At 59.0% G+C, this 11,955-nt stretch overlaps 1 protein-coding gene across 1 annotated transcript in view; it reads left to right on the top strand.

Moving 5' to 3' along the window:
* MDFI (MyoD family inhibitor) overlaps positions 1-11,759 on the top strand; it is a 14,252-nt gene extending 2,493 nt beyond the window's left edge. Inside the window, exons 3-5 of the mRNA XM_032410210.1 lie at positions 5,366-5,548; positions 8,547-8,771; positions 11,500-11,759. Of these exons, the coding sequence (XP_032266101.1) occupies positions 5,366-5,548; positions 8,547-8,771; positions 11,500-11,759 (668 nt within the window). The remainder of the gene's footprint in view (positions 1-5,365; positions 5,549-8,546; positions 8,772-11,499) is intronic.
* The last annotated feature ends 196 nt before the right edge of the window (positions 11,760-11,955 follow it).

The following is an 11,955-nucleotide window of genomic DNA, read 5'->3' as shown; positions in this document are numbered from 1 at the left end:
CCCCCCCCCCCCCCCCCCCCCCCCCGCCTTCAGCTGCCCAAGATGCAGACAGGGTGCAAGGAGACTCAGGGCACCTCTGATTGGGGCAGGTGGCCAAGCCCCCACACCCTTGGCTCCCCCCCAGTGCCTCCTCTCCACCCACCCCTGCGAGCCCCTGCGAGCCTGGCTCCCTAACCCACAGCAGATTTCTGTCCAGCACTGAGGCGTCACATTCCTGCTCTTGGTTCTAAATTGAATTTCCTGGGGAATTGGAGTCTTCAGACCTAAAATAAGACCAACCCGACCCAGCCTAACTGGCCAGCTCAAGCCCTCTTCAGTCCTCAGCCCGGGGGCTGGGACTGGGACTGGTGTGTCACAAGGGCGCATCCAGTGAGCCCAAATTCTCACCTCCTTGGGGTTTGGAGCCAAGTGCCACCCCTAATCCTCACCCCCTCATTCTCTCTTCTGCCCCTGACCTGGGGCATTCCCAATTCCAGGATTCAGTCCTCAGCAATAGACACTTGCTGAGTGCCCACTGGGGGTGCAAGGGGTGAATTCTGCCACCATCCCAAGGGAGCAAGCTGGGGAGGCCTGAAAGATAGGTTGCATTTGGGGAGTGGGAGAGGAGAGGGTTAGAACCTTCTGGTCAAGAGAAAACATGTAAGCATAAGCATGGGTGGATTGGTCAGAAGGCCCGGTGGTGACCTGGGGCCGTGGAGAGGTCAGGCTGCCTGGAACACAGGATCCTTGTCCATTCATCGGGTTGAAGATGTCAACTGAGGCCTTGAATGCCAGGCCAAGGAGAGCTTGGAGTGTGGAGTTCAGTCACTACTCTCTGAGCAGAGAGATCCTGGCCCTCTCCAGAGATGGTCAAAGCTCCAAGGGGGAAGCTTAGATCCACTGTCCACAAGACCATGGAGAGGTCTGGGTTTGAGTGACCAGAGATTGGAGCTCCAGAACAAGTGTCCTGTGGGCACTTTCCAGGCTTGGAGTGAACCCATCCCACCTAGAAGAGGTCCCCCCATTCCTTGTCCCAAGAGCACCCCTCACCTTGGTGGACAGCAGGCGGCCAGAAGGAACTCAACAGGGTTCCTGCTGAAGTTGTGAGTCTCTTGGCCTTCCCTCCTGGGCTTATGAATTTATTTTTTTAAGATTTTATTTATTTATTTGATTGTGAGAGAGCAAGCACAAGCAGAGGGAAAAGCAGAGGGAGAGGGAGAAGCAGACTCCCTGCTGAGCCGGGAGCCTGACGACGTAGGACTCGATCCCAGGGCCTGGGGACCATGACCTGAGCTGAAGGCAGACGCTTAACCACCTGAGCCACCCAGGCGCCCCGGGCTTGTGGACTTAAACAGCATGTTTCCACTCCCTGCTGGGAGGTCTTTCCAGAACTCAGGGCATTGGCTCCAACCCTATCCCGTGTTAGGGAACAAAGTGTGTTGAGGCATAAGGGGCCGCTGCCTTTCTATATTCCCCTCTTGTAGATGGAGACCCTAGAAGAGGTGCAGGGCAGGGGCTTCTGCTCAGAGATGCCGTGTGACAGGGCATGTGTGACCCTCTGTGCACCTTAGACAAAAGTGGCCCTCTGGTCACACGGAGCAGGGACGTAGCTGGGCAGGCAGACGGCGCCTCCGGGGAGGATGGGGCCCTAACCAGGCACTCCTGCCAGCCTGGGCAGGTGCCTTTATGCCAAACATGAATTGCACATCCATACAAGAGCCCTTGGCCTTTGCTGGCCTCCACTTCCTTCCAGCGCACTCCGCATCTCTACCCTCTTGAACATTCCTCTGGGAGCTTCTCCACAGAGATGTTCTCCCCTCTGTGCTGAACAGTGGGGGCTCATGGTCACAGGAAGGAAAATGAGGCTGTTTTGGTCTCTTGATGGTTGAGCCCTGGGGCTCCCCCTATTGTTTGACTTCTCTGCTCTGTGCGCTTCTAGGGAGAGCTGTTTCTTGGCACCGGGCCCTCCAGGTGGTACCTCTCGTTCAGAGTTCCGGTCTTCCCACCACTTCTTAATGCCTTCTCATTCTGCATCCATGTCTCCGGCCACTCAGCACGGGTTCCTCTTAGGCCCTCAGTGTCACATCTGCAGGGTCACCTCTTGGCTCCAGGAGACCTGTGTCTCCGTGTTTCCAGGTCAAGGTGACTGGACTGGATTGTCTTACCTTCCTGATACCCTTCCGAGGTCTGAAGCTCGCCCTAGAACGGCAGGTTCCCTGCAGGAGGGTCTCCTCGGGACTTGGTCTGGCTCTCTAACTACTTGTCCCCTCTGGCCTCCAGGTCACCAGCCCTGTAGGTGACCTACAAGGAGACGCTGCCAGAGAGTGGCGACACGGGGGGAGGAGGGCGCAGATGGGGACCAGTCTCCCTAACCCCCCTGTCTCGCCTTCATCCCTCTCCAACCCTGGAGGGGGGCCACGAGAGCTGCGATCCTGGCTCCTTCTACTCTAGGACCCATGGTGTCATCCCTGTGCACCCCAGTGACCTCAGGAGGGAGCCTGCGAAGCGACCACGAGGCCCCAGTTCTCTAGGCTCTCCAGCCTCAACACCGCCAAACGGCTGTGGCTTCCCTTGCTCATGCTGCAGCCGCTCACCCTGGGGTGTTGGTGTCTGCTGCCCTTCTCGAAACGTTCTTTCCCCCTTCTTTGCTGATTGATTATCATTCAAGACCCAGTGTGGGCACTGCCTCCTCCAGGAAGCCCCCCAGACACACACACGTGCACGCACACCCCTGGAATGAGTGCCCGGCTTCTGTGCCCCCACAGCCCTGGTGCACCTCTTGCCCTTCGGTGTATGTGACGGCCCCCCACCCCTCACAGATGACTCCTGAGACAGTGACCTCCTCTTCCTGGTTTTGGTCTACCCAGCACTTGACGTATTGCAAGGGGCATCCTAGCGGCTTCATGAATATTAAACCAAACAGCACAGGAAGGGAGGGAGGCAGGGAGGGAGGGAGAGAGGGAGGGAGGGAGGGAGGGAAGGCGGAGGGCAGGCAGGAAGGAAGGAAAGGAGGAAAGGTGGGTAGACAGAAGGTTCATGAATGGCCCCCTGCGTTCTGGGGCACTGCTGAGCATTTCATTTACTCTTGGAAACCCTGAGGGATAAGCATAAGGATCCCCCCCACCACCACCACCACCCTTTACACACAAGGAAACATGAGTCCTGGTAACTTGCCCAAGTTGGCTACTGCTAAAAGCCAGGGCTTGGGTCTTCCAGCTCCTCGCTCAGGCGTTTCTCATTACACCACACGGGAGAGACAGTGCTACCCGTCAGGGCCATGGCACGGTGCCTCTAAGGGCCAGAGGCTGCCACTGGGCAGGCCCCTCCCTTCCTAGGAATCTGGAGCAAGCCCTGAGCCTCCCGCTTCGTGCCAGCTTGGTATTAGCCCCCAAGAGCCATGGCTGAGCTGTTGTAGCCCAGGCTCAGGGCTGGGAGAGGCACCATCCAGCAGGCATCGCTCCTCCCTCCGCCCTGTGTGTCATCTCGGCTCCCCTGGTCCCCTTGCCCCAGCCCTGTGATCTTCCAAAAGCCATTGGACTCCTCTCTCATGAACCCAGGAGATAGGGGGCTCTCAACTGGCCCAAAGACTGGATGGGGCAGGACAGAACCGACCCCTCCCTCCCTGGAGCGGCCGGGGTCACCATGAGGGGTGCCCAGCCTACAACTCTGCCACCCTCCCGAGCTTGCAGGAGTTCTGTGCCCTTCTCCCACCCCAGCTCCTGTCTCTGCAAAGGGCCTGTGGTTTTCCCAGGCAGGTGTGAACTACCTACCTGGGTCCCCTGGGGCCTGGTTCCCCGGGCTGTGGGGGATGGGGATCTCTGGAACAAGGACTGCTCAGGGCCCAGGGGGGCAGCTGAGCCCCTGGATGGTCCCCTCCCCTCAGGCTGCTCCCAGGCCCCAGACCTGCCTGCCCCGCCCTCATTGGCTTTCCTGATGGTGGCTTCCTGCGTCCTGTCTTGGCTGAGCTTCATTTGGAGACAGCTCAGAGAAGGCCAGCGCATGTAGGCCCGTGTTCTCTGTGATTGAGTCTGTTTCTATTTCCAAGACTAGTCTTTGTCTATCTCTCGGTCGCCCTGGGCGTGTCTCTCTCTTGGTCACTTTGTGTGGTGTGCACAGGCGGGTGGTTATCCTTTAGTCTCTGGGTTCCTGCCCTTTCTCTTCCTTCTCTGACTGCCTGTGGCTCTCCTCTCCCTATTCGCTTGTGGTCTCTGCGTCTTTCTGAGTCTCTTGTTTCTGTGTCTCCACTGCTCCCAACATGGCATGTGGGGGGGACACCCTCTCGAAGCCCCCGTCCCCCAGACTGCACAACTGGGGTCTGATGAGAGGCTTGGGGTGCACCCTGCATCCTGTAATTGCCGGCCTGGCCCTGGGCCCCGTGATCCCTGACCTCACCCTCCCTGCTAACCCTCAGGCCTTCCTATATCCCTGGTGACACCGAGGGATGGGAGCTCAGGCCCCTTGCTGCCTCCCTCCCCCACCTCCCATCCCCCCCAATCTCCCCCCTCCCCCTGGCCCCAGGGGGCCCTAGTCCTGCTGCCTCAGGAGCTGTGGGTTTGAAGGAGGCTCCATTTCTGCCTTCCGCCCACCCTGCGCAGAGGGGTCGAGCCAGTCACTGTAATTACGTGTGGCTGTGGTCTGCCTCTTCCCAGCCTCTTGGGCCGGCTCCCTGCCTCTCTTCCTGCCTGGCCCCTCCGCCTCGGGCCCATCCTTCTCCTCACCCCAGGTTTCTGACTCTCCCTCCCCGCTGTCATCCTCTCTGACCTGGCTTCTCCCTGTGTGTCCCTCTCGCCCTTGCCTGCCCCATACTCCCCTTTCTGTCACCTCTGCCTCTGTCCCCATCCTTCCCTGCCTCCCCCTCACTTTCTGCTGAGTCTCCCTCCCGTCCCAAGCTGTCTGTCCCAGGGTTTCTGGGGCTCCCTCCTTCGGCGCCCAATCCCGCCTTCTGATGCCATCTCTCTCGGCTTCTGCCTTTCACTGGCCCTTTGATTCTTTCCCTCTTCCTGTCACTCTGGATGCCTGTCCCTGTCCCTGTCCGTCCATCACTGGCCATCTGTCTGTCCTCTCCTGCGCCGTGTTTCTCCCCACGTCCCTTTCTGCTGCACATCTCTGGCCCCTCTCCCTGACAACCACACAGACCCAAGTGCGCACGTGCACACACTCGTATACACACATATACACACACACCCTTGATCCCTCCTGGCTTGCGTTTTGGGAGCTTTCTATTTTGGAGCCTGGCACCATTGCCAGATAGGGTAAGGGCTGGGTAGCTGGTACAAAGAGGCCGAGAATGAGGGCTTATGGCATTCTGGGCTGCGGGAAGGGGACCAGGGCTGGGCAGACAGGAGGGCACCGGAAAATATACCTTGGTCATGTGCTTTCTCTCTAGCCCAGACCCCATCCCTCCTGCCTGGGCTGGAGGTAGTAACCGGATCCACTCACCCTGTGGAGGCAGCGCTAGAGGAGGGCTCTCTGGAGGAAGCGGCATTCCCCATGCCCCAGGGCAATGGCCCTGGGGCCCCTCAGCCCCTGGACAGTACTGACCTCGATGTCCCCACAGAAGCTGTGACATGTGAGTCCTAGGGGGCCGAGGGGTGGGAATGGCAACACGTGGGGGTCGTGCTAGGGAATCCTATCCCTATGGGCTGGCGGAAATGCAGTGGGTGCCCATGGGAGCCTAGCACTGGGCCAGAACCTTGAAGTGTGGGCAACGAAAAGGTGTAGGACACGGTCACTGTCCTTTCTGTCTAGGAAAGAGACCTCCATATACAAGATGATTAGTATAACATTAGTTCACAAGGAGGGTGGACGGGCTCCAGGCAATATGGTTCAAGAGCAGAGGGCGTGGGACCATATGAAAGGAGGAAGAGAGCTGGAGGTATGAGGCCCCAGAGCCAGAGCCCCCTGCAGCCCCACCCTTCAGGGTATCGAGGGTGAAAAGGAAGGAGAGAAGCCCCCAGTTACTTTGAGCAGAAAGGAGCCTATTCCCAGGCTTGGCTCAAGGCCCCCAGGGAGGTCCTGGGAGGGAGAGAGTTCCCCGCCCTCACCCTCAAGGGTGGGGAAGGGGCAGCCAGAGCTGTTTGTAGTTAATAAGAAGATCCACAAAATCTATAGACACATTTGCACTTTCCAACTTTCTTTCCCTGACTGATCTCAGACTCTTCAAACCAGCCTGTGCAGGACAGCGAGTGCCAAGTCCATTTTACAGATGAGGAAACTGAGGCATGCAGACCCACTCAGCCTGGACACAGCTGGGGAACTCAGGTCTCCTGGCCCAGGGCTCTTTCCTGTGCCTGCCTGCTCAGCTGGCATGGCTGAGGGGGAGCCGCCTTCAGCCAGGGCATCTGGGGCTAAGTTGGACTCCCTGGAAGTCAGGGTTACTAAATCCTGCTAGCGCACTGCCCTCAGCCTCCTCTAGACACACCCACCAGCGGAACTGAGAGAAAGAGGTCAGCGCCGTGGCCACAGAGGAGGGGGCCTGGATGGGAGTTGGACAGACACCTCTGTGTCTATGGGCCCGAGTGTTTGCTCTGTGACTCAGCCCCCGTGGCCACCCCCACGGCCATGGCCACAGGCAAGCTCTGTGTCTGTCCGAACCTCCCAGGGCCCTCAGCTCACCACACACTCCCACCCTCCGGTCACTGTGCCCATGTTTAGGCATCGGGGCAGGGGGCACGGAAGCTGGCCAAGGACTCAGGCCAGTCTCCCGCCGTGGGGCCAAGAGGTGGGAGCAGGATGATTCAGGCCTGGGTGCTTGCCATGGCCTTACCCCTGTTTACCCAGATGCAGGCACCAGCCACACCTCAGGGCCAAACGCTCCCAGCATGGAGCTTCTCCAGAGCTGTGTCTCCCATCCTCTCCTGACTCCCCACCTGGCCTTCGGTGCCTTTCTCCCAACCTCCATCCCCCCCCCCACTGTCCCCCTGCTCCACTTCCTAGCTGTGGAACCTTGGGCAAGTTTTACCGTCTCTGGGTCTCCATTTTTTTCATCTGTGAAATGGGGCCAATGACAGATCTATTGAGATGTATAAAGAAGCTGCTCTACAGAAAGCTCTAGGCACGCTCTTGGCATCTAATAACAGCCTAACATGTAAGGTACGAGTTATAAGATGAGGGATGACTGTGATAGGAGCAGCTTCGTCCCCAGTCCTTCATCTCCCAGCCTCTGCCCCGCTCTGCGCTCTGAGTCCCAGCTCTTGGCCTCCAGGCTGGGCCCACGTCTGACCCTTTCTAGCTGTGGGACCTTGGACAAGTTCCTGTGCTTCTCCAGGACTCAGTTTCCTCATCTGTGAAAGGTGGATACCGCCTCAGGGAGAAACCGAGAGGGTTCGTGAGAGAATGGCATGTGAAGCACTTAGAAGGGGGGCTGGCAAGCAGGAAGTACTCCATGATGTGCTGTCACTACAACCATTTCGTAGAAGGCCTGGCCCTCTCAGTCAGGGCAAGCACTGAGGCCACCTTCCCCTCTCCTCAGCCTCCAGCCGCCCCCCCAGACACCTTCTCGTACTACGATGCAAACCCAGGGGCCCGGCCTAGAGGGAGTCAGGGACCCACACCCCAGTGCCTAAGAGATGGAAGTGCCCAACATTTATGCATTTACAGAGGGTCCCGCCCAGGAGCCAACAGCCCTGAGCGGCTGAGGGGGCCCAGAGTTCTCCCTGTCACCTTCTCAGTCCCCTCCCCCAAACACACACACACACACACACACACACGTATCTGCCCCCATCTCTTGCAGACAGAACCATGTCATCCAGGTGAGCAAACCTGAGGTAAGGAAAGGGACTGGGTGCTTTGGGGGGATCCCAGGGCCAGCATTCCCTGGACCCCACTGATGAAGCCGAAGTTTGGTTCCTCAGCCTGGGATGGGGACTCAGGGAGTTCCTGGCCTCGGGGATTCCCCACCATAGGCCTCTCCTCCCTTCTCTCCCCCCTCACCCAGACCCCCAGGGCTCCCCAGGAGACTCGTTCTGCCAGCCACCCCGCAGAGGCAGACAGGGCAGGGGAGCTGGGGTGGAAGAGAAGAGGTAGAGGGGCTGCTCTGAGGCGCCCCTGGAGCCCAGGGCCAGGGCATTCATCTCCAAACAGATGTTTCCAATAAATCACCCAGCACACCAAGGGCAAAAATATCTGGGGGCTTGGCAGGGGCCAAGGTGAAGGCTAACGCTTCACTGCTGTCCCTCTGCCCCCCAGCCAAACAGTCCTTAATCCCTCCCCCCTGACCACCGCCACTCTTGCTAAAACCCCAGGACCCCAAGAGCAGGAGATGGATTTCACATGGGGTAAGAAGGTGGGGTCCAGGGCTCTGAGCCCCCGCTGTTGCCTTGCAGCTCTGTCTCTTCTGGAATGAGCACTGGCCTGGGGGTCATGAGCCAGGCTCAACTCAACTATTTCCTGGTGTGCCTCTGGGCAAGTCAGTTCTGCTCTCTGGGCCTCAGTTTCCCCATCTGCAGAATACAAGCCCGGCTAGGTGACCTGTGGCGTATCTAAGGTTGAAGCAGGCAGGATTGGGGCAGAGCTCTGGGAGGCTGTGCGCTCCCCACCCCCATTAACCTTTCTCATCACCTCTCTAGGCCAGCCTCAGGGGAACCCCTTGAGCTGCACCCCACTAGTGGCGAATGGCTCAGGCCACCCCTCAGAGCTGGGCAGCGCCAGGCGAGCGGGGAATGGTGCCCTGGGTGGCCCCAAGGCCCACCGGAAGTTGCAGACGCACCCATCTCTCGCCAGCCAGGGCAGCAAGAAGAGCAAGGGCAGCACCAAATCTACTGCCTCCCAGATACCCCTCCAGGCACAGGAAGGTAAGCATCCCCTCCCGCCCTCCCTGGGAGAGGCCTCCTCAGCCGGGCCCCTCCAAGCAGGACCCCTCCAAGCACGAGGCAGGGACAAGCCGCAGTATCTTCAGCAGGTTGCTTGTTAGAAGCGCAGGCTCAGCCCCACGCCAGGCCTGGATCTGATCCTCTGGGTGGGGCCCAGGAGACGGGGTTTTAACACTGCCTCCGGGGAATCTGGCCAACTACACCTGCTGGGGAAAGTGAGGCCTATCTGCCTTCTCAAGACCAACCCCTTCCCATCCATGCTCTCCCAGAGTTGCTGTAACAAGGAATGAAACCATCTGGGCTGAGCCAGCGTAAGCCACTCCATTTCTGGAAACAAAATTTTCCTTAAGGCATGGACCGCCTGTTTAGTGAGAGCAGAATACCTGCAGAATAAAATGATGCACCTTTGGATACTTAACTGAGGGTGTGGCGAGGGCTGCACAGGCCGGTGGGAAGGCAGGGAACCCAGATACACCAGCCATTGTTCCTGCAATACAAGGGTCCCCTGCCGGGCCGCCCTGGGCAGCCAGCTTCCCTACCCGCCCCCCCCCGGCCATTAATTCCGAGAGGGTGACAGCTGCCTACAGCTCAGTGGTGCTTGACCTTCACCCCAGAATTTTTAAGTGCGTCCTGTCCACACTGGGGGATTCCAGCGTGGTCTTCTGCAAACAGGATTCAGTGTACACATTTGCACGTAAAATGTTCATCAGCCTTCCTACAGAGAAGAGTCTGCCCAACAGTCTTAATTATGAAAGGAATGTCCACTCACTTAAAAATGTACTGGGCATCTACTGTGCACCAGGCACTGTGCTATGCGCTGGGTACCCAGTCCCTGGCCTCACAGAGCTCTCATGAGAAAGACAAACAGGTAATCATCATATGGGGTGATAAATACAGTGGTAAAGCCACACACAGGAGGTTATGCAAACACAGGGGACACCCACACCAGCCCAGAAAGCTGGGGAGGGGAGTCTGGGAAAGCTCCGGAGGTCTGAGCAAGACTTAAATGGTGAGTAGGAGGATCTAGCCGGGGGAGTATTAGCACAGAAGTGAGAAAGGCTATCTTGGCTAGATTATGAAATTCTAGGTGAGGAATGGGGGGAGGTGAGAGTCCAAGCAGGCAGGGGCTGTGGGGGTGAAGGCACCTTGTAAACTGTGCACTGGACCTAGACTTTATCTGGAGGGCATAGGGTGCCTGGGTGGCTGAGTCGGTTAAGGGTCTGACTGAATTTCGGCTCAGGTCATGATCTCAGGGTCAGGGGATCGAGTCCTGACTCTGGCTTCGAGCTGGGTGTGGAGCCTGCTTAAGATTCTCTCCCTCTCCCTCTGCCCCCCACCCCCTACACGCTCGAGGCACGTGCTCGCTCTCTCTCTCTCTCTCTTAAAAAAGTTTATCTGGATGGCAATAGGGAGCCATTGAAGGATTTTAAACGGGGTAGTGACTTCACTGGATTTGCATTTGAAGAGAACTCCCTTGTTCAGTTTGCAGGTAGATGGCAGGGGTGCCGGCTATCTATACGAGACCCCAGTCCCTCCACACAGAAATGGGATGGCAGAGTCACACCCTCCATGGCAGTGTGGGACTCCCACAGGACCAGCAGCCTTGTGCCAGGGGCCCGCCTGGTCAGGGGAACTGGACACTGCACTGCATGCCCAGCCCCCCGGGAGGGAGGCCAGCTCAGCGTCCTGGCAGCCCAGTGAGCGGCTCAGAACGCAGGCTCCAGAGCCAGCCTGCCTGGTTTCGATTCCCAGCTCCACCACTTACCAGCTGGCTGCCCACGGGTAGACTCATGCATTCATTCACTTACCATCTATTTACTCAGCACCTTAATGTCGGGCGCCTTCTAGGGACTTGTATCAGTGACTACAAAGGACAAAGACACCTGTCCTTGTGGAGCTTACATTTTAGTGGGAGGAGAGAGCCGCATAGTGCCATGGAAGGTGATAAGTCCTTCCAGGGGAGAGGTGAGGCAGGCCAGGGCAAGGGGCTGAGGGTGCTGGGGTGGGGCCAGCAGGTTGCAGTAGTAAAGATGGTGGTCAGGGAAGGCCACCGCAGAGTGATCCAGGAGGACAGAGTGTGGGAGGAGACCAGATCTCACTCCTAGGGAGGTGGAAGCCACCTGAGGGTTCTGAGCACAGGAGGGACACACACTACTGAAGTTCTGCAAGGGTCCCTCTGGGCTAATGTGTGGGGAGTAGATGCAGGAAGGGGTAGTCAAGGGTGGGGGCTGGGGCAACCAGAGAGGAGGTTGTTGCAGTTGCCTGGGTGAGAGACGGGCAGAATGGTAGGATTCTGGGTATATTCTGAAGCGACTTCTCTGTGTCTCAGTTTCTTCATCTGTCAAGTGGGGCTAATAGTAGCCCCATCTCACGGAGTTGTTGCAAGTTTAAATGAGGTTCATTCATGCCCAACACTTAGAAGAGGGCCTGGGACATGCTACAACAAGGGTTTGGTAAATAAATGACTAAGGGTGGTGAAGAGCAGGGACTCAATCCCGATGGCCTGGGCTCAGACCCCTCGCTCTACAACTAACTGGGCAGGTGCATGTGACTCTGTGCCTTGGGGTCATCAGCTGGAAAGCTGGGCCCCTCGCAATCCCACGTGTGGGAGCAGTGGGAGAGTCGCCGAGCCCTCGGCCATGAGCCCTCTGAGCCTGGGTCCCTCGGCCCTGGCTGTCTCACCGGCCCTGTCCCCCGCCCGTGCCCGCAGACTGTTGCGTCCACTGCATCCTGTCCTGCCTGTTCTGCGAGTTCCTGACCCTGTGCAACATCGTCCTCGACTGCGCCACGTGCGGCTCCTGCAGCTCCGAGGACTCGTGTCTCGGCTGCTGCTGCTGCTGTGGCTCGGGCGAGTGCGCCGACTGCGACCTGCCCTGCGACCTGGACTGCGGCATCGTGGACGCCTGCTGCGAGTCGGCCGACTGCCTGGAGATCTGCATGGAGTGCTGCGGGCTCTGCTTCTCCTCCTGACCGCCGCCGCCCCGCCCACCCGCGCGCCGCCCCGCCCACCCGCGCGCCGCGGCCCCGCCTCTGGTGGGGGAGGGTGGGGGCGGGGCCGCCGCAGCACCGCCTCCTCCTCGCGGTGCCGGGACCCGGTGGCAGCGCCGAAGACCCGAGGTTGGGGGGCGGGCCGGGGAGGGAGCCGCGCCTGGCCGCCCGCCCCCCC

Source organism: Phoca vitulina, unplaced genomic scaffold (assembly GCF_004348235.1).
Source record: "Phoca vitulina isolate PV1807 unplaced genomic scaffold, GSC_HSeal_1.0 scaffold11, whole genome shotgun sequence".
NCBI classification, from domain to species: domain Eukaryota; kingdom Metazoa; phylum Chordata; class Mammalia; order Carnivora; family Phocidae; genus Phoca; species Phoca vitulina.
The sequence above is the reverse complement of the archived record's forward strand: the minus strand, read 5'-3'. Positions and strand labels throughout refer to the sequence as shown.